This window comes from Castor canadensis, chromosome 1 (genome assembly GCF_047511655.1).
Source record: "Castor canadensis chromosome 1, mCasCan1.hap1v2, whole genome shotgun sequence".
NCBI lineage: Eukaryota > Metazoa > Chordata > Mammalia > Rodentia > Castoridae > Castor > Castor canadensis.
The window spans coordinates 164,415,326-164,435,894 of record NC_133386.1 but is presented as its reverse complement, the minus strand read 5'-3'; the positions used below and the strand labels follow the sequence as shown (position 1 = coordinate 164,435,894).

Sequence of the window (20,569 nt, the reverse complement as noted above, 5' to 3'; positions counted from 1 at the left end):
AGGTCCAAGAGAGGGACGTTGCCTGGTAGGATAAAGATGCACTGGAGTTGTGGGGTTCATGTGGTCTGCTTTGTCCCACAGGCTACCCTCAGTATCCATGGCATGTGTGGAGGACCAATGCTGGGTTTATTCTCTTTGGGACTCCTGTTCCCTTTTGTGAACTGGAAGGTAAGTCTTCTAAACTTTTTTTCATGGTTTCAGCCCAGACTAGTCCCATCCATGTCCTCTATTCTCTTACCCTGCGTGGAAAAGGTATTTGTCTTTGCAGAGCAAAGAATAGAATTAAACAGTACTCAGGCCTTATTATATCTGACTTTAGTGAAGCCTATTTAGAAACAAAAAGCAAAAAAGGGAAGATGTTATCATTGATCATAGATTCTTTAAGGTTTAAATAAGTCTTCTTTAAACTAAGAACAAAATGAACTTTTAAAAAGACATTGGATTTAAAAAGAGTTCAGTTACAATACAATTTTTAAAACTCAAATTAAAAATTATATGTAAATTTCATTTAAAAATTTAGTTACATAAGATTATAACTAACTTTATTAAATTAATTTACATAGAGGAGAAGGGACATGCCAGGGCTGTTCTGACAGCTGGGTCTTCTTTGCTTTGCTGAGCTCGCAAGCTAATAACATGTCTTTCAGTAAATGTAGGTTGAATATATACTAAGTATAAAACAAAATGAAGATTTATTTGAAAAAAATGATGTAATAATATGTTTTAAAACAATTTTCTAGGTTGGCAAAATTATCATCTTTTCTTTTATTGTCAACCCCACACATTTGCGCATAGTTTTAGAGACACTGGAAAACCTGGCCCATATTTATGTATGTAGTATGGGTATTCCATAAATCCTGGGTCAGGTTGTGCATCTCTCGAGGGGTCTGTGGCTATCTGGCACTAAATGATCTCTCTTGTAGATAAACCTTGTGGGACTAACTATAATGAATACTGAACATTTGGGCATTTGTATACTTCCCCTGCAGTCTTATTAAGGAGAACCCCATTTTCTTTTTAGTGTATGTTAATTATGCAGATGTTTCACTGTAATATTTCCACATATGTATATAATGTAATTGATCAAGGTCAGCCCCTCTCTTACTATTTTTATAAGTTTTCTCTTCCCCCTCTCCCTTTAAAATTGACTTAATAGGTTTTATTATTCTATTTTCATACATGAGTACACAATATTTCTACCATATTCACTTTCTTTCATTCTTTCCTTATGTCCTTCCCCTTCCTGCTGGTACCAATACCCCAGGCAGATCTGTTTTACCTTTCTGTCCTTCATTTTTGAAAAAAAAACACATTTTTTCTTGCTTAAGATAGCTATACAGGGAGTTTCATTGTGACCTTTCCATGTATATATGTATTATATTCTCAATTGATTCATCTTCTCTGTTTTTTCCTTTCTATCTGAGTTCCCTGCTTATGGTGATTTCAACAGGTTTAAATATTCTATATTCATTTTTGTATAGAAAGTACATGAACCATATTCACCTTGTTTACTTTCTACTTTTACCCTCCCACTCTTGTTTTTGCCCTCCCCTTAGCATGACCTGTTTTTCATTCTTGTCCTTCTTTGTTTAGGTATCTGTTCATTTGATCAGTGAGGTTTTTGCCTTCATATTATATCTGTAGGTACATTGTGTTCAAGTCAATGTAACCTCCCTCCACTGCACTTCCTCACCCTTTCCTCCATCCTATATTGTTTAACAGTTTCAGTGTATTTTGTTGTGTCTTGTTCCAACACAGATGTGATGTGTTTCAATATTATTTACTGTATTTTCCTTCTTTTCCTCCTCTCTTAGTCTCCTCTACCAGTCCCACTGTTCTGTATATATTTGTATGTATATATAGTATAGCTTGTATTTGTATTTGGCCCATATTTTACATATGAAAGAAAACATGTGCTCTTTGGCTTTCTGAACCTGGCTAACTTCACTTAAGATGATGTCCTCCATTTCCATCCATTTACTTACAAATGACAAAGTTTCATTCTTCTTTATGGCCATCCCTAATCTTACTAATCAATCTTGTCTCCCCTTCCCACAAAATGTAGATACAACCTCAGAATCTGTCTCAACATGGCTCTTCAGGCGTCTACTAAAAATTGGCTAAAGTTGACCCAAAGTTCGAGGTCCATTGGCCCTTTATTGGTAGACCAGAGGTTAGAAAACTTTACTTTTCAATCCAAACCCAGCTGATTTCTTATTTTTTATATGCCCTGCAATCTAAAAATGGTTTTGACATTTCTAAGTGGTTGTAAAAAGTCAAAAGAATTCCATTTCATGACAGAGAATACAGTATTACATAAAATGCAAATTTCAATATCTATAAGTAAAGTATTACAGGAACACAGTGAACCTCTTCTGTTTTGGTATTGTCTATGGTTGTTTTTATGCTACAATTTTAGAGTTTAATAGTTCTGATATCCTTGACTCACAAGGTCTAAAATATTTTTATGGTTGTTTACAATAGAAGTTTGCAGACTACTGGTCTAGGTCAAGGCACAAGTATTTATTCATACACTTTGCCTTAATTTTTCCATACAATGATGCAGACAGCATTCTGGTGCTCTTATAAAGGTCTCTTTATTTTCTTCATAATAAAGATGTCAAATTGTTTTCTCTCACACAGAAAACGCAATAATTTAGAGGTGAAGAGAAGCATCAAATGTGATTTTCTAGTGATCTTGGTCTTTGCTAGATTATTCTATATTTTTTTACAGGAGAAATTACTAACTGACTTTTTAACTAATGTTTATCATAAAATATAACATGTGAAGGACAGGACTAGTACATACCCTTGTTAGTGTCTTGACTCAAACAAAGATACTGCTAAAATTTGAGAGTCAGAAGAAGATTGTCAGAATTTATTGGGAAAAAAAACAGGAATAAGAATTTCTCTATAAAAGCTGTCTTAATGAAAAATGATTGCATTGTCTCCATCATCTGAAGTTTCCCTCAACTCTGAAACTCTTCTGCTGAGAACTGCAGTTTCAACATCTTTTTAAGTAAAGGAAGAAAGAAATCAAATGGAGGAAATATTATTGCTAGAAATCTAAATATATGTATCACTATGAAATTTTCCAGTATTGTCATTTAAGGAACAAGTTATTCTTAATTAAAACTGCTTTCTGAAACCTGAGGGGTGGGATGTAGCTCAGTGGTAGAGTGTTTGCCTAGCATGTGTGAGGCCCAGGGTTTGATCGCCAGCACTGTAAACAAATAAACAAATAGTGAATGTTGAAATGAAGACATTTTGGATTATTTCCAATGCATGTGGCCAACATTTGAAGTATACATCTAGAATCTATGCAGTACAGGATGAGTTACATCATTATTCTTGCTACACACAGCTTTGTACAATTACTTACTAACTTTTTTCTTCTTCATCAAGGGTGCACTAGGAGGACTCCTTACTGGAATCACTTTGTCATTTTGGGTGGCCATTGGGGCCTTCATTTATCCTGCACCAGACTCTAAGACATGGCCTTTGCCTTTGTCAACAGACCAGTGTGTCCAATCAAATATAACAACCACAGTAGCTCCAGAGCCAAACAGCAGGTAGGTTGACTTTAAAGGTAATGCTCATTCCAGAGAGTAGGGTCACCAGGTCAGAGGAAAGTGCATTCCTCGGGGATAAGTCTGGTGAAGGTTATCTCTCTCTCCTATGAGAATGATTCTGGGCAGTGCACAGCACTAAAGAGGACCTTGCGGGGCCATAGCTTCCTGCAAATGTTTGCTCCTCTGCATTCAATTTTACAATAGTGAACTTGGTAAAGAATATCTTGGATGTACGAGTGAAAAACAGAAAAAAAAAAAGTAGAATGTTGAAAAAGAGGTGGGTGGATATGAGGATCACAGTGTCCTTAAAAGGATAAAGGATCTGAGTAGAAGAGGTTTGTGAGCAATGAAGGGCATGGTTACAGACATTTTTAAGACACTGTTGTGAAACTGTCTTCTAAAGCAAACTGTATGAAAATGGAGTTAACAAAGGACTCTCCTTTGTCCATATGGCTGGGGTAAGTTATGTAAGATACCAAAATATAGGATGTATTATAGTGTAGGGAGAAGACCATAGACTCTGAAATTAGTAAAAAATACTTGGATTCAGAATTTGATTTTGCCATTTATCAATTCTATCATTAGACAAATTAGTAACTTATTGCTTGAATTCTTGGAGCCATTGACTAAAACTGAGGGAATTAGTATCTATTTTGCTGGATTTCTGAGAGGATTAAATGATGTGTATTTTCACATTCTAACTGAATGTAGAGGTAGGAAACATAGGATTTGTGGGTCTTGTATTCAGAGACATTCTTTGGTTTGGGGCAGCCATTTCTGATTCTCATCAATGTTTCCCTGTATTGTTCCATTTCGTCTGGATCTACCCTCTTCAAATTGCCAGATAATTTGGTAAATTATATCTATGAAAATCTCCCTGAAGATTTTCCCTGAAAAGCAATTTTTTCTCTTTCTCATCACCCTTGTATTCTTGGGGCTAGTCTCATCATTACATCCAAAGTCCAAGAAAGTGAAATTGTTCTACCAGTCCTCTTGGACATTTGTCTCTCTTCTCTTCTAATCCATTCTATCCAAAGCTATCACTAGATACTTTTTTCTGAAGCACTTTTGGAGCTCACGCTGCCACACTAAGATCACTTGAAGGTTCCATGTGTACTTGCAGAAAAAAGGACAGACTTTTATCCTGGAACTATTTTCCAAAATTTGAAAAACTTCTGTGTTTTTTTCCTCTTTGCATGCATCAACTATTGTAGATTCTTTTTTACCTTATGTATCTCTCATTCGTTCCCAACTTTGAGTCTTTATTCAAGCTTTTCCTTCTGAAAGGAATTTCTTTTAATTCATATATCTAATCTCTCAAAGGCTGTTCTTTTAAGAGTTAGATTAGGATCATTATTCTTCAGTAAAATACATATTAATTCAGATTTCAGAGATACTCAGGATTTAAAATGACCTTTTCCAGTGTATATATAGATACATATATGATCATATATATATATATAAACACATATAGTGAGAGATAAAACAGAATTGTATTAGTGAGTATGTCTAGAGGACTACAAGAGGCAGAAGAGGGAAAGATAATGTCAGAGAATGAAAAATATTCAAACAACCCATCTATATAAGAATTTAATATAATGTACCACATTGTAAGCTGTTGAATAATAGGGGAGCAAGGTGATAGAGAAAGAGTAAGTAACAGGGGGGTTAATTTGATTAAAGCAAGATGTATACAGGCCTAAAGTAACAGGACAAAACTCCCTTGGACTATCAACATTCACTTTAAAAAATGAAGGAGAGGAAGGTACAATAGGTCTTTTCTGGGAGCAAATACCAATGGGAGGGGTGTGCATAAAGAAAGGGTGAATGAAGGTGAACATGGTAGATGTATTTTGTAGTCATATATGAAAATAGAAGAATGAAACCTGTCAAATTGTTCTAAAAATGGGGAGAGCAATGGAAGGGGTAAATCTAACTAAGATGTATTGTAAGCACATATGTAAATATCACAATGTTCTCCCTGTACAGCTATTATATGCTAACAAAATTTTCAAAACTGGACACAAAAAAAACCTTTCCAAACCAATTATCTTTCCATTCCTAAAACTTCTCTACAGCACATACCATGTAACCTTTGCCTAAAACAACAGGAAGATGGGAAGCACAGACATTGCCTGGATGCACTTTGTGCATCAGTCATACTTTACTATTGCTTTCTATTGTTATTTCCTCTCTCCTCTTTTCTTTTCCATATTTTTGTCCTATGTTTTCACTAGATAATAAATTACTTGAGGTCACATAACTTGTCTCATTCCTTGTATAAAGGAAAACCATATGGAGGAAAACTAAATAAATTTCAGATTATTATTCTCCTTTTCTCTTCATCAGAAATAGAGTTCATCTTTATCCTTCATCCATTTTTGTAGCAGTAAGGGTTTCTCCTTATCTAGTATGCCATGTGGTCCTGCAATGGTGACACTGAACTCAAGGAAGAGGTCCTTAAGAGTAGCAGGTCCAGCCAGCTTAGAAAAGGGAATCTCTAGCATAACTTAATTTATATTTCTACTGACATTAAGAAAGAGGCCATGATTTGAAAGGTCAAGTGATTCTCTTTTCCAGGACATCTATTTAAAATATAAAAGCAAAGCATTTATATCTATATGAGGTTGCTGGTTCTGGTATCTATGAAATTAAATAAATGTGTTAAATAAAAGTATCTGTGGTTTGCATTTTCCATCACCTACAAATTGGGAATGGCTATCTTGCTTGAGATATAAAAGTAAGCAAACTGCCTTTGGGTCTTGGCTTCATAGAACAAGTGTGATAGTGCAGTCAACACATCACCCCACTGCGAAAAGAGGTAAGTGCTAACTCCTCTCATAAGAAATCTGCATTTAGACATCATTTGCAGCACTCTCAATTCAAACAAATTTGAAGCTTCCTAGGAATTAAAGAGTCATTTCTGTTTCTTTTTCTGTACAAGACATTCAAGGGACTCTCTTTTTTAAGTTAGCTCCTTAACATTACATGTTAAGTGGAGAACTAATTATGGGCTGCCCTGGGGGATGAAGTAGGTGGAGCTCAGCATGGAACACTAAGCAGATGGTCCTTTCTATACAGTATAAGGACACTCTATTTTGTGTGTGTGTGTATGGAACTGGAGTTTGAACTCAGGGCTTTGCACTTGCAAAGCAGGTGTTTGCAAAGCAAGTGGATGCCTGAGTCACACCTCTAGTTCATTTTTCTCTGTTTATTTTGAAGGTGGGGTCTCACAAACTACTTGCCTAGGCTTGCCTCAAAAAATGATCCCCTGATCTTAGTCTCCTAAGTAGCTAAAATTATAGCAGTAAGCCACCAGTGCTCTGATTCCATTATCTTTTTAAATTTTTTTCTTCTGAATTTCATTTAGGGTCATTCTTTTCCATGACTCTTATGATCAAACAGCATCAACTTATTTATACTCCCAGTCCACACCACATTATTTCTTCCCTTCTGTCTATGCTTATTATTCTTTTTCCTTCTAGCACTAAATCTTGTCCCTGACTACTGTCTTCAATTATTAATCATTCTTTTAAAATGAGGTGTGGTATCATCTCACACATCAATCTGAGTTGGTACTTTTTCTTTTCAATCTACATTATCCATTTAAAAAATTTTTTTGCCTGCTAAATGGAATGAGAGATATAAACTGTATAGATATAGAATATCAAGAAGGAAAGATTTTTTCTAATTATGTTTGATTTTATGTATTTTATTCTATTTTTATTAGAACATATTAACTGTACAAGATAATAGGTTTTATTGTGATGATTTCATGCATGCACATAATACACTTCGATCATAGTTAAGCCCACTACCATCCTCTCTTATCTCCACCCCACTCTTTCTGGTCTCCTGCCTCTTCTCAGGTAGTCCCTCTTCTTCCTTCATGCAGTATTTATTTTTAATCTAGATTCCACATAGGCGAGAACACATGTGATATTTATCTTTCTGAGTCTGGCTTGTTTCACTTAACATGATGACCACCATTTCCACCCATTTGTCTGAAAATGATTTTGTTCTTCTTTATGTGCACATATGTCACATTTTCTTTATCCATTGATCCTCTTTCTTAATGCTCTCATAATCCTTTGTTTCTGTCCTATGAAAGCACTAAGTCCATTTTGAGAATTTCTGTTAGTTTATGTAGGTAAATAAATGTCTGCTGCAATTCATGACATTAAAACTATTACACATCTGAAGAATGAGTAATACAAAAGGAATAGAAGACACAGTCCTTGTAGCAATGTTTATAATTTAGTATATACATTGCAATATTGATATTTCAGGGATGATTTGCATTGAGTAGAATAAAAACCACAACTAATCTATAATTAATTCATTTTTTAAAAATGAAGTAAATGCTAAGTTTGGATTTAAGAGATGCCAGGCCCTAAAAATGAATGCCAAGTCTCTGTGGATCGTAACTTTAGGATGAGTATAGCTGGTGACAATGTGCGGTTGTCCTCCACAGACCTGTACTAGCTGACACCTGGTTCTCGCTCTCCTACCTTTACTTCAGTGCAGTGGGATGTCTAGGATGCATCATTGCTGGAGTTATCATCAGCTTCATAACAGGTTGGTTACTTGCATTTCCTTTTTGGGACCAAAGAAGATAAGGGATGCTTCATGCTACAGCAGACTGCGTGGTTGCCTCATTGGTTTGATTTTGAGTTCATTACAGAGCCTTCTTCCCAGAGAGATATGTCTATTCTCTCTAAACTGACATACCAAAGCATCTCTTTAGTTATTATGTATCTGATTACCAATTATACATCATGCATAAGAAAATAAGATGCTTTGAAATATGGACCCCAGAGATCTGAGTATGAAAATTTTTTTATTTATTAGCATTATAATAGTTTATTAATCATTAACGATTCATTAACTATTAAGGGGGATTCATTATGAAATTTACATATGTGCTTGCAATATATCTTCATTAGATTCTCCCCCTCCATCATTCTCCCTCATCTTCCTCCCTCACCCTTTTCTATGAACAATTTCAACAGATTTCATGGTTCTATTTTCATAAACATATACAAAGTGCATCCACTGTACTCTCCATCTTTTATCCTCTCTTTTTACCCTCTTCCTTCCCACTGGTTCCCACCCCAACAGGACCTGTTTTACCTTCTTGTTCTTCATTTTTAAGAGCATAAACAAATTATTACATTATTTACACCACCACTAAATACCCATTAGCAATGGGCAGTCATTATTCCTACTCAACATAAAAATCTGAATGGAAGTGTTTCTGCTGGTTGTGTACTGGAAATGCTATGCGCAAGCTCCAACACCTTAATATTCTGGTCATGATCTCACTAACCATTTACTGAAATTTAAGAATATTTTGGGTATTTTATGGAATAGAGCATAAATTTTGTAACCCCAGCCTTTCATATTTCCTCCACCGCATTACCCTTCTGATAATATTATTGTCTAGCCTCGTGGTTATAACTTCTCAGATATCTTCCTTTATATAAATGGGTTCAGATGAAAAGCTATTTATTTTGTTTAGATTTTGGCTCAGTACCTACACAACTGTGAGGCTTCCTTGATGCTAATAGGATGCATATAGGTATATCAGTCAAGTGGTTACCACTGCTTAGAAGAGAGCCAGTTTCAGCTGCCTGCCTCCAAACCAGGACATGTGCACCTCCAAACCAGGACACGTGCACCCACTAAGTTCTGTGGCTTGATCATCTATGTATTTTCCAGATGGGCACCAGAAATTACATGTTTCTGTGTTAATGCAATAGCACTTGTGTTACATTTGGATGGAAAAATTCTTTGTCATCTCGGGCATGAACAACTGTCTTAATATAAATACCTATCTTTTCTTTCTAAATGTCTCAAGTCTTAGTGAAATATCCTTAAGCCCATAAAGCAGCATGATATCAGAGAGCAATTGTATCACTAAACCTTTGGAAAACGTATTTGGTTTAGTTGCCAGATATTCTTGTCACATGGTGTCTATGTTCCCAAATGAGGTTCTATTGCTTACCAACATCCTTCAGTCTAGCCACTAATGTACTTTCAAAAGCTTTCTATAATGCCTACTGAATATTTTTAAAGTCTTGTTTAAATATTTATAGCATAGGGTCAGTAGAGAAGACAGAGGCCTTTTGTGGGCCTGTTCTCCTTGTGTCATATTTTAGTCTTTCTTCGTCTTTTTTATCAGTGCTGGTATTGAATCTGGGGCCTTGCACATTCTATGCAAGTTGTCTACTCTTTCCTGGCCTTAATTGGTGATGATTTCAATTGTGCTTCTTCCAGATAATCTGTCACCTCACCTCAAAGATATGCTATTCAAATTACTCATACTTATTGACAAATATAATTGTGACTTGTATCACCAGGCTGTTTATCATCTCTGCATCAGCTTCTGAAAGGTGTTCTTGGCCCAAGATATATTTTAAAGTCTTCTTCTTACCGGGTCTTTTTTTTTTTTCCATTATCCTTTTAGCCAGGTAAAATAAAAATATCAATTCCTATGTCAAGAGTAAACACTGTGCTTGGCCAGAACATCTCACTGTCAGCACAGCATGTGCAGATTCAAGGCACTGTTTTTCATTGTATGACAGTTTATACTTTTCTGTATCTTACAATTTTTTTTCTCATCTGCCATGTGTCCAAAAGGTTTTAGATATAAAAACCTCTAGTTATCAGTCTATTTTCAATCTCTTGAATTGAGGTTCAGTAAACCAAGATTAAATCTTTGCTTCCACTTATTTTTATAGTAAAGCTTTATAAAAACTCAGAATGACCATTCATTTATGTTTTCTATGTCTGGTTGGATTCTATAAGGCAAAGTTGTGTGGCAGTAACAATGACCCTCTAGTCAGCATTACCTAAAATATTTACTAGCTAGTTGTTAACATAAAAAAAATTGTTTATTCTTGTCTTACATCATTGGTCTTGTCAGAGAACTATATTGGAGTAGTTTCTAAATTGATAGAAAGTGTGAGCTCTATATGATGATCTGATATAGCTCATTTGTCATCTAGCTTTCCATTTTTTTCCTTTTTCTTTTCTTTTATTTTTTTGGTGGTATGGGAATTTGAAGTCGAGTCCTCTACTACTTAAGCCAAGATCTCAGCCCTTTTTTGCTTTAGTTATTTTTTTCTGATAGGGCCTCACATTTTTGCCCAGGCTGGCTGACTTCAGACTATAATTCTCCTACCTATGCCTTAGGCATAACTGGGATTTTAGGCATGAATCACTATTCCTGGCTTGTTTTTTGTTGAGATGAGGGTCTCACTAGCCTTTTGCCGAGGCTGGCTTCAAACCTCAATCCTCCAAATTTTCACGTTCCAAGTAGCTGAGATTACAGATGTATACCACCAGGCTTGGCTCTGATTTCTGATTCTTGTATGTGACTTACCTTTTCTCAGTCTCTTACTCTCCTCTCTCTCTTTCTCCCTCTCTCTCTGTCTCTCTCTCACACACACACACACACACAAACACATGCATATATATTCACATACCTTTCTCTTTCTGTGGCAACTTCATTGATGGTGTCTTTTCCCATGGTTTTTGAAATTTTGTTTTCCCATTAAATTCTTTTCACTCCTGACCTGGCTTTCCTGACTCCCAGCATAAGGCCATGTCTTGTATTTGTTGCTTTTGTGTGAGATTTTGAGGCTTGTGCCCTACACAGAGCACCTAGCAAGAGGCAAATAAGGGATGTATTCTAAGTCCCACTCTTCTCAGTAACTTGGCAATAAATTGCCCCTGTTTATTGGAAAAGAAATCTTTTCCAATAAACTTGCCCAAAGTTGCAGCATAGTTAGTGACATTTCCTCTTCAAGTCTGACTGTTTTTCAAGAAAACTCACTTTTTATGTAAAATTATGTCATCTCTTTTTGACCTTCTTCTTTCTCACCTATTAGGTCAATAGACCTTTAGTCTGTCTGTGTTCATTACTATTAGTTTCTAAGGTCTTGCTCATGAAAGCATTATAAACCCATGATTAAGGGTGAAACACAAAGCTTTCAATTTGAGTTTCATTTCTTTTTTAATCTTCCCATTCTTGAAAACTATAGCTTTATTCTTTCCTTTGTTGTTTACTGTCTTCCAAAGTCATTTATTTTTTTCTGGAAGGAAACAGAATCTAAATCCATATGAAACAGAGTCCTTTGTTAGGAAATCTCAGGTTTTGGTCTCAGAGATAATAGATCTATATTATTTGATACTTTAGTGGTTTATTCAGAGACAAACATCTCTGTTTGAAACACTGCGGCAGGATTGGTTCTCAGTTAAATTCTTATTATTCACAGTCACACATACATAGAAGTCTGAGGTTTTGCAACCCTTCCTCCACCACCCACACATTCACATACATTGAGGTAAATGAAGTGTTATAAACTTTAAGATCACATTTGGTTACATTCTTGCCCATCATTTCCTTTGTCTTTAAAAGTGCCTTATTGCCAGGTGCTAGTGGCTCCCGCCTGTAATCCTAGCTACTCAGGAGGCAGAGATTAGGAGGATCACAGTTCCAAGCCAGCCCAGGCAAATAGTTCATGAGGCCGTATCTCAAAAAGCCCTTCACAAAAAAGGGCTGGTGGAAAGGCTCAAGGTATAGGTCCTGAGTTCAAGTCCCAGTGCCACAAAAAAAAAGTGCCTTATCAACAATACCTACTTGCTATAGGAATTAATCTCTGTAAAATGCACCTAGTATGTAGAAGTCACTAACTGATAAATATTATTAACAGCAGTATAATTTTATCTGGTAAAATGTATTTCGGTGGAATGACATATGGGAAGGGAATATAGGATTTGAACCTCAATTTAGAATTTAAAAAAAAATAATCTACATTTTTTTGTCCCTAGAAACTGACTTGAGACAAACCATATAGACAGGAATAATGTCTGGCACATAGGAATAATATGATCAATGTATGTAACTCCATTACACTGTGCTTTCCAGGGACTAGTAGACTAAACTGGCTATCAGATTCATGATATCATCAGATGAGACTGGGTTTGCATAAATAGTTATCATGACACCAAAATTTGCAAAGGTTTGGGGAGAAAGAGTGTCATCAACCTTCACACCTTGGTATGAGTATCAGCAACACTTACTCTAAGCAGGATTTGAAGGGGTGGGACATAGAACAGGCATATTTTTAGGGTAGGAAATGAGGTACGAGGAAAATCTAGACTGGACATGGAAAATGAAAGGGACTGCTTGGCCAGAATGTTGATGGTGGAGTGAAAGGAAGAAGAAGCAATAAAAATAAACTTTTTAATTTTACAAATACTGACTTAGGTGATCTTGAAAATATCTAATTTGGATGAAAATTGAGTTTTCTTAAAGGAAAACTCTGATAATCTCTCTGTCTATGAAGGTTACTAGGAGATTTTTCTATAATAAATATTTTTAAATAAACATGCTGTTGATTCTATAGCCCTGAACATACTTAAAATGACAATTTATGGATTTCTGAAAACTAGCTGATGCCTTTAGCAGTTAACAAATTCTATTTAGTAACTTGCCTGGTCTATTTTCCCCCTTATATAAGGAGCAGCCAATTTAAGATTACTTTATTCACTCCTCAACAGGGAGCACATCAACCACATTAAGTTCTAGGTTTCCTTTCCTTTCCCTTAATGTGTGACCCATGTCCAATAATATTACTGCATTTGTTTTGGGCCTATAATCCACATATGGGAAGAGGACCAGGAACTAGTGAAGAGGTCTGGTAGAGATGAACCAGTGTGGGTTGCAACACACAAGAGCATGAAAGCAACACTAGGAATCTCTCTGTATAGCTATTTTTATACCAAACTAGCAAAAACAATATGTCTTTCTTATTATCTTTTATGTTTTCTCTTCAACAAAATTAGAGAAGGCAGAACAGATTCTGCCTGGAAGCAGGGGTATGGGGGTGTGGGGGTATTGTTAGGGGGTATGGGGGGAGGTGGCAGAATGTATACACATGTAAGTAAATGTATAAATGATAAAATGAAAAGAGAGAAAAATTTAAAAATCTAGATTAAAACAAACAAAAAAGAGCACCGTACTTCTCAAGTTCATAATGGTTAAATCTTTATTTGATGTCCTAGAAGCCCACAACTGTTTAATCTGTCTCTTCTTTTGTTAATAGGTCCCCAAAGAGGCAAGGATATTCACCCACCCTTAATTAGACCAGTTTGTAATTTGTTTTGCTTTTGGTCTAAGAAATACAAAACTCTGTGCTGGTGTGGAGTTCAGCATGACAGTGGACTAGAGCAGGTGAGCAAATGTGTGAGCTTCTAAAAACAGGTATTGGCTCAAAGGGATTCCCATTTGCTTATTTGAGTTAGCTGCAAGTGTGTTGGGAGTTGAAGGATGGAATGGCCAAGAATGTTAGAACTGGAAAGAATCTAGATTTCAACTTCAGAGTTAATCTGGGCACCTATGGCTAATGCCTGTAATCCTAGTTACTCAAGAGACAGAGATCGGGGGATCATGGTTCAAAGCCAGTCTGAGCAAATAGATGGGGAAAGCCTATCTCAAAAATACCCAACACAAGAAAGGGCTAGCAGAGTGACTCAAATGGTAGAGTGCCTGTCTATCAAGCATTAGGCCCTGAGTTTAAATCCCAGTACTACCAAAAAATCAAACAAACTTCAAAGGTACTTCAGCTGATTGTCTTTTAAGCAAAATTGGGCCTAGTTGTTGATTGCAAGTGGCTAATTTCCAAATGTCTGTGAGGTTAAATTCTAGGAAAAATATAGAAAAGGAACAAAATAGGGGGACACAGTCTAATGTAATGGTGAGAAGCACGAACTCTGGAGCCATGCAGCCTTGGGTCTAGTACTGGTTCCATGTCTAACTTTTCTTGGATAAGTCATTCAACTCCTTGATGTTCCGCTTTGCCTTATCTGATTACTGGGTGATTACTGGTGATGATGTACAGTGACAAAGACACAACATTTCTGGTTCTCTGGATTATAAATATTCAATTGAGAGAATTTATAGTCAAAGCAGCAGCAAGACACCCTTGATTCCACAGTTTCTTTATCTCACTAAGAACTGTGTTCAGATTAACACAGCCAGAGACACTGTCCACATACTATTAAATTCTTATCAGCCAAGAACTAGCAGAAACAGCCCATAGTCTGACAAAACTAGACTTACAATGACTTGATGCTTAAGAGATTTCAAGTGTATGTTAAATGTGTGTAAAATGTCAGTAGGGGGTCTTGAAGTCTGTTTTGATATGTAAACAGTGGTTTGACAAACAAGTAGTCTGCCCCATTGAAAAAAGTCTGAGTGAAGCTATTTATGCAGATCAGCAACTTCTTTTGCTAAGAACACAGCTCCATGGAGCAGCATATTGCTTGTATAAGTGGATTTTGAGGAAGTTCTTGAAATAACAAATCAAATTGTTTACTGGTTTGCAGATTTATCTTTGTAGGTGGGAATTTCCTGGAATAAGTAAGAAATTATGTTGAAAAGTGTAGCTTCCATTCCCAAGGCTGAGCCAAGAGCGGGAGAGAACACTCAGGGTGTCATTACTGCGTCAAATGCTGAGCAGACTTCTGGGGAGTTTACATGCAGGTGCTTTTGTTAGCAATAGGAGAGCTTGCTATTCACAGTTAGGAAGGGGGTCACCACCACCTCAAGCATAGGTTTGTCTCTTGTCACAGGGTAATAGTACTACATTAGGACTGCTGTATTAATTGAACAATGTATAAATTCCTTTAAATAACACAAGACATTGCAAGTGGTCATGAAATTGTTCTTTGTTATTACCATTAGAAATAATACCTATATGGATTATTTAAGTTGTTTAACAGGAAGTGTCTTAGGTGAGAATTATTTGCATTACTTTTGTATTTGTTTATTATTATTTGAAGGGGCAACCTAAGCAGCATCCCTTGAGTTGATCTGGAATACTTCAGACCATGAACATGTGAACATGTGTCTTTCTATTTTCCTCAGGATTACTTTGAGAATGGCAGTACCTGGAAACAAGGGGCAGAATCCGTCATTCAGTATGGACTTAGGCAAGAAACCCTGTCCCATGTTCCAGGCTATGATCCTAAGAACAAGAGCTACAACAATATGGCATTAGAGAAGATTACCCATTTGTAAGACAATATTTGAAAGTGTGTATCCACACTCACACACATGTGCACACATACACACTCCACATACTGCTTGCTTATTATTAGTAGAGTTGTACAGTAGTCACTGTCAGATGATAAGGATGACTAGTATCTGTTTATACTTATTTATACAAATAAAGTGCCTGTTCTCAGGATATTCTTTGGAAAGCCTGAAGCTTCAAGTGAGAAAAATCAGCCAGGCCATAAAGGTCTGAACATTTCAATCATGAATAAATTAGGGCTAGATTTTTTTGTAGTGTGAGTGAGGAGTCAAAGTCTCATTGCCTTGTGACATATTAACCTTTCAGGACTTTTATGTTTATAGGATTTGGGGGTCATTTTTGTTAATTTGGATGTTGGAGATTGAACCCTGGGCCTTGCTCATGCTAAGCATTTGCTCTACCACTGAGCTACACTTCCAGCCTCAATTTTGTATTTTTAAACATCAAAATATCTTGCAGGTTTAGAGGCAGAATGAAGAAGGGGGATCTGCATATTCAGTATTTTTCTGAGTTACTGATAATACAAGGGAATGATGTCAACCTAACCTAATGCCTCACTTGTATATAGACATGTTTGACCTCCTCCCCCACCCATCTTACAACTGCAGTGGGACACTTAACTGCTATAAGCAACCCCTGTTGACACATGCAAGTCCTCTTTTAGTCATTCCTGCTACTAGAGCTATTTCGGCAACACTTTAAAGACAATTCCACTCAGCACATTTAGAATAGGAGGAATGAAGTAAAATGTATGTATTTTGGCTACGTCTGAAAATGAGATGGGACAGAATTTCTGGAATCATTTTTTGAGCTCCACCAAAGCTAAGCTGTTAACCTAAGAATTTGTAAACTGAGAGATGCAATTATTTCCCAAATAATTTAGTAATTAAGACATTCTTATGAATTAGAATACATGCATAAGTATCAGATGAATATTGAAATATTGGCATGATTAATATCTGAAGGTATAGGACCAAACAAAGAAACAAAAACCAACACTGATGATGAGAATTGGATTAACAAAAGGATATATATGTGCATATCTTCACACTAACATGTATGAGTGATTTAGTATACATTTTAAGATTGTGAACTTTTCTTTGTAATTGCATTAAAACAAAATATACCTTATAGTTTTTTTTTATTTTCCTCAAAATTATTCTAAAGACATTGGGCTATGTCTGTACTTTTCTCAAAGAAATTATTAATGATTTTTGTTCTGTTACAGCTCCTAATTTTCAGCAAATGCACAAAACTTCATACAGCTAGAAATTACTTTTATGATAGAAACAGTTTTGCCTTCTCTTGAATAATGAAATATATGGCATAAGGAGGACATTTACATACTTTTTAGAGGTCAATATAGAGATTCCCTCCTATTTTCCCAAAGTGAACAAATATGCAAAAATTCTAAGGCTTCCGATGGAGAACAGATGAGGACCCAATGGAAAAACATCTTAAACAGCAAAACCACATTAATTGTTGGTGAATTGGAAGGAAACTGACATTCACAGTCGATAGGTTTAGCTCATCTCAGTACTTTTGTTCTATCCTCACCCAGCTTAGAAGTGTCCAGAGTTGTGTCAAGGACACTGGCTAATATAAGGTTCATTCAGTGTCAAGTTCAGTCCATCCATGGAAATGAACTTTGTGGCTGCCCCAGAATAACCAGGGATGTTCTCAATACATAATGCAGTGAATTATGAGGTCCTAGAATGGTGCAAAGTAAACCAAACTTGATGCCAGCCTTTATGCCTTTTAAGCACAGTCACAGATGCTGATAAAAATAGAATGGAGTTGCTTTAATGCCTCTTTTGCCTGATCTGAATGAGTTCACTTTGCTGACTGACATTCTCTTGTTACAGTTTGGAGCAAGTACAGCTATTGGAATCAAATGGCTTAGGTCAAGAATGAGTTCAGAGATAAATTATCTCAGTAATTTTGGGCAAGATTTTTTAAATCTTACTTTATTCACCAACTAAAAGGAGTAAAAAGTATTACTACTTGGTAGAGTTATTATGAGTATTTAACCCAGTGACTGGCCCATTCAGAACATTCAGCAATGTTAGTCTGTGGTGTATGAAGAAAATGGTGTAAATTTTAATTTTAATTGTTTCACTGTTTCTCTTCAAGATTTTGAAAACATTTTCTTAGTATATGTATTACTTTTCATACATGTATTTCTAGTGTATTTTGAGAATTGGAAATAGAGAAATGGGCATAAATTCAAGGTCATTTCATAAATTTCAAGCATGTTTTTTAATGTAGAGTTCAAATAAAATGTTTTCCAGAGAGTAACTTTTCTAAAGGCTCTATATTCCTAAACATAGAGAAAACTGCTGTTGTAAAGATAAGTCTTCTTACTGAAAAGGGAGGATTCATATCTGTGGTTTATTATGTATTATATTTGTACATGTGCACTGTGAGTAAATACCATCCCAAGCCAAGTTTATAACTCAATACATGGTTGGAGGCAACTGTGACTCTCCAAACAACAGAAGGAGAGGGGCTTTTCCTTCTGTTTAATTCAAATAATACTTGCTGAATATAATTTTTATTATTTTGTGACTGCACAGGGTAACATCCTTTCATTATAAAGCAATAAAAAGCAGGCTATGGGGGCTTTTAGAGAATATTATTGAAATATTTTATGATACTAATATATCATGTGCTTAAAATGTAAATATTGCACGTAGTGTATTTTCAAACAACTGAAATGTATTTGACAGTACCAGTGGGCCTCATTAAAATGTGATAATGTTCTAAATTAATCTATTGTGACTCATGGATGACAGTAAATCACCTATTTTTTTACTTAGATGTTTGGAAAGAACAAATGCTAGTTTTTTTTATCTGCCATCCCAAACTCTTAGTAAAGTCCATGCAGATTTATAAACACCTATATGAATGACAAACCGTCAAAAGTCTGCTCTTCCAATACAGTTCTTTTTTGGTGTTTGAGATATCAGCATCCTAAGAGAAAAGAGAATTATGATTAAAAATATTTGGTTACTTAATAGCAGCATGACCCCTGGACTGTCAGGTTTTCATCACAAATTAGAAACAATATTTTGCCCGGTGGAATTCATTGACAATGATATTTTTGTGTATCACTAAGAAATTTTGTAAGATTTTTTTTGTTTTGAAAGTCTCAACTAAGGTAAATAATCTTTTTTATTTTATGTTTTCTGATAATTGGCTCATGAACATAAGAATACTTTTCAGCACATGAAATTATAATTGTTTCATTGTGCATGATAAGATAAAGCACTTAAAATTTGTATAAGAGATGATACAGTGTAATTGGACATTAATTTGTTTTTAAGCTTTTAAAATTTCATTTTCTTCTATTACTTAATTAAAGTTAATCACTGAATGTAAAATAGTAAGAATTTAGTATTTCATAAGGTTTTTTATTTCCAAATTTTATGCAGTTTTTAAGTTCTAGAACATTGGAATACATCTAAATTTAATGCTGTATTTATATAACTAGTGAGTTTTAGGAAAAAGTCTGGAGAATGATATATAATTAAGAAAGTAATTATTTCTTTTAAAAATAAATTCTGATTGGGAAACACTGAAATGATCAGTATGAACATTCTCAACTGCAGTGGGGGGCAAGATAGTCTACTATCCTAAAATCTTTTGTGTAAACCTCATAAAGGCAGGCCTATTAGATGACCAAGCAAATGTATGGCATAACAACTTCTGCTGTGTAATTTAACCACTTCCTTGTCACTGTTTTGGATAATGCCTATGATATTTGGTCTACTCAAGTCTTAGGACACATATACAGGTAAACTTCAAGAGGTTTTTATAAATAAATAAAGCAGATTGCTACAACCTAGTTAAGCAATATACAATATGATATTTTTGCATATTGAACTATCTGTCCTCAGGAATATTCAGAAACAATTCATGTATTAGAGCAACTGTGTGCACAAGTGTTCAGAATACCTAGCCCCATTACAAAATCCTCTTTTGACACATTTATAAAGCTAAGAATTTGTGATAATATTTATTAAATGTCTTAATGTATTTTCCATGCAAGAAAATAAATGAACAATTCCCAAATTGCTTATTTATAGCAACACAGTCAGTTTGACTTTGCAGACAACTTAGCATCAGGCAATGGTACCAAATGAAGTGAAATATACATTATGAAGGTTTATGAATCTTTACAGTTCATCACTTTCAAGAATGCCGATCTACAGGCACCTTCTTAAAACTTGACTCAGCCTATCTCGACAGTGCAAAATTTTCTTAAATTGCCTTTAAAATTTGTTGGCAGTTTAGAAGGAATGTTCAATGCTTAATGATACAGAATATCATACTACTTGTTAGAAAAAATATTCAGTTTGCCTTAAACAGTTTACCTGTTAGCATTGAGTTGTGTGCACATTGACCAAATGATTGTAAAGATACTGAGGCAGCCTGAGTATCACGTGGGGCTAGCCACACAGATAACATTTATTTTTCTGAGGGAGTATCTAGGTGAATCTTATAAAGCTTTGTTTTTCAAGAAATCATACGTTTACTTTCTGAAAAACAGAGGAGAGATACCATTTTCTCCTCTCAGAGAATTAAGATGCAAAAGAGTATTGGGGAAGTAGATGTAGGTCTAGACCTAAACATCTCATCCCTTTCCTTCTTATGGAAAGATGCAAAGCAACAGTCAAGTGCTTAGTGTAATCAAGGCTACTAATAAAAGGTTCTCTTTTGGGCTACTAAGAATGCCAGCAATAAGATAATATGTTAACTGATTCTTTATATAAAACTTAGAATGAACCCATTATAATACTGTGATTTTGGGGGAAAATGTAGTAGAAAAATCTGACCATTTTAGGTTGAGTTGTGCATATCTTATAGAAAGTATAACTAATTCTTGTA

The 20,569-nt window shown here is 35.3% G+C and overlaps 1 protein-coding gene across 2 annotated transcripts in view; it reads left to right on the top strand.

Annotated features, from left to right (window-relative positions):
* Positions 1–17,973, top strand: part of Slc5a12 (solute carrier family 5 member 12) — a 64,915-nt gene extending 46,942 nt beyond the window's left edge. For both annotated transcript variants that reach the window (XM_074043035.1, XM_020154623.2), the window contains exons 11-15: positions 82–168; positions 3,406–3,572; positions 8,047–8,150; positions 13,688–13,815; positions 15,511–17,973. In XM_074043035.1, the coding sequence (XP_073899136.1) occupies positions 82–168; positions 3,406–3,572; positions 8,047–8,150; positions 13,688–13,815; positions 15,511–15,663 (639 nt within the window). In that variant the 3' untranslated portion in view covers positions 15,664–17,973. The remainder of the gene's footprint in view (positions 1–81; positions 169–3,405; positions 3,573–8,046; positions 8,151–13,687; positions 13,816–15,510) is intronic.
* Positions 17,974–20,569: the final 2,596 nt, after the last annotated feature.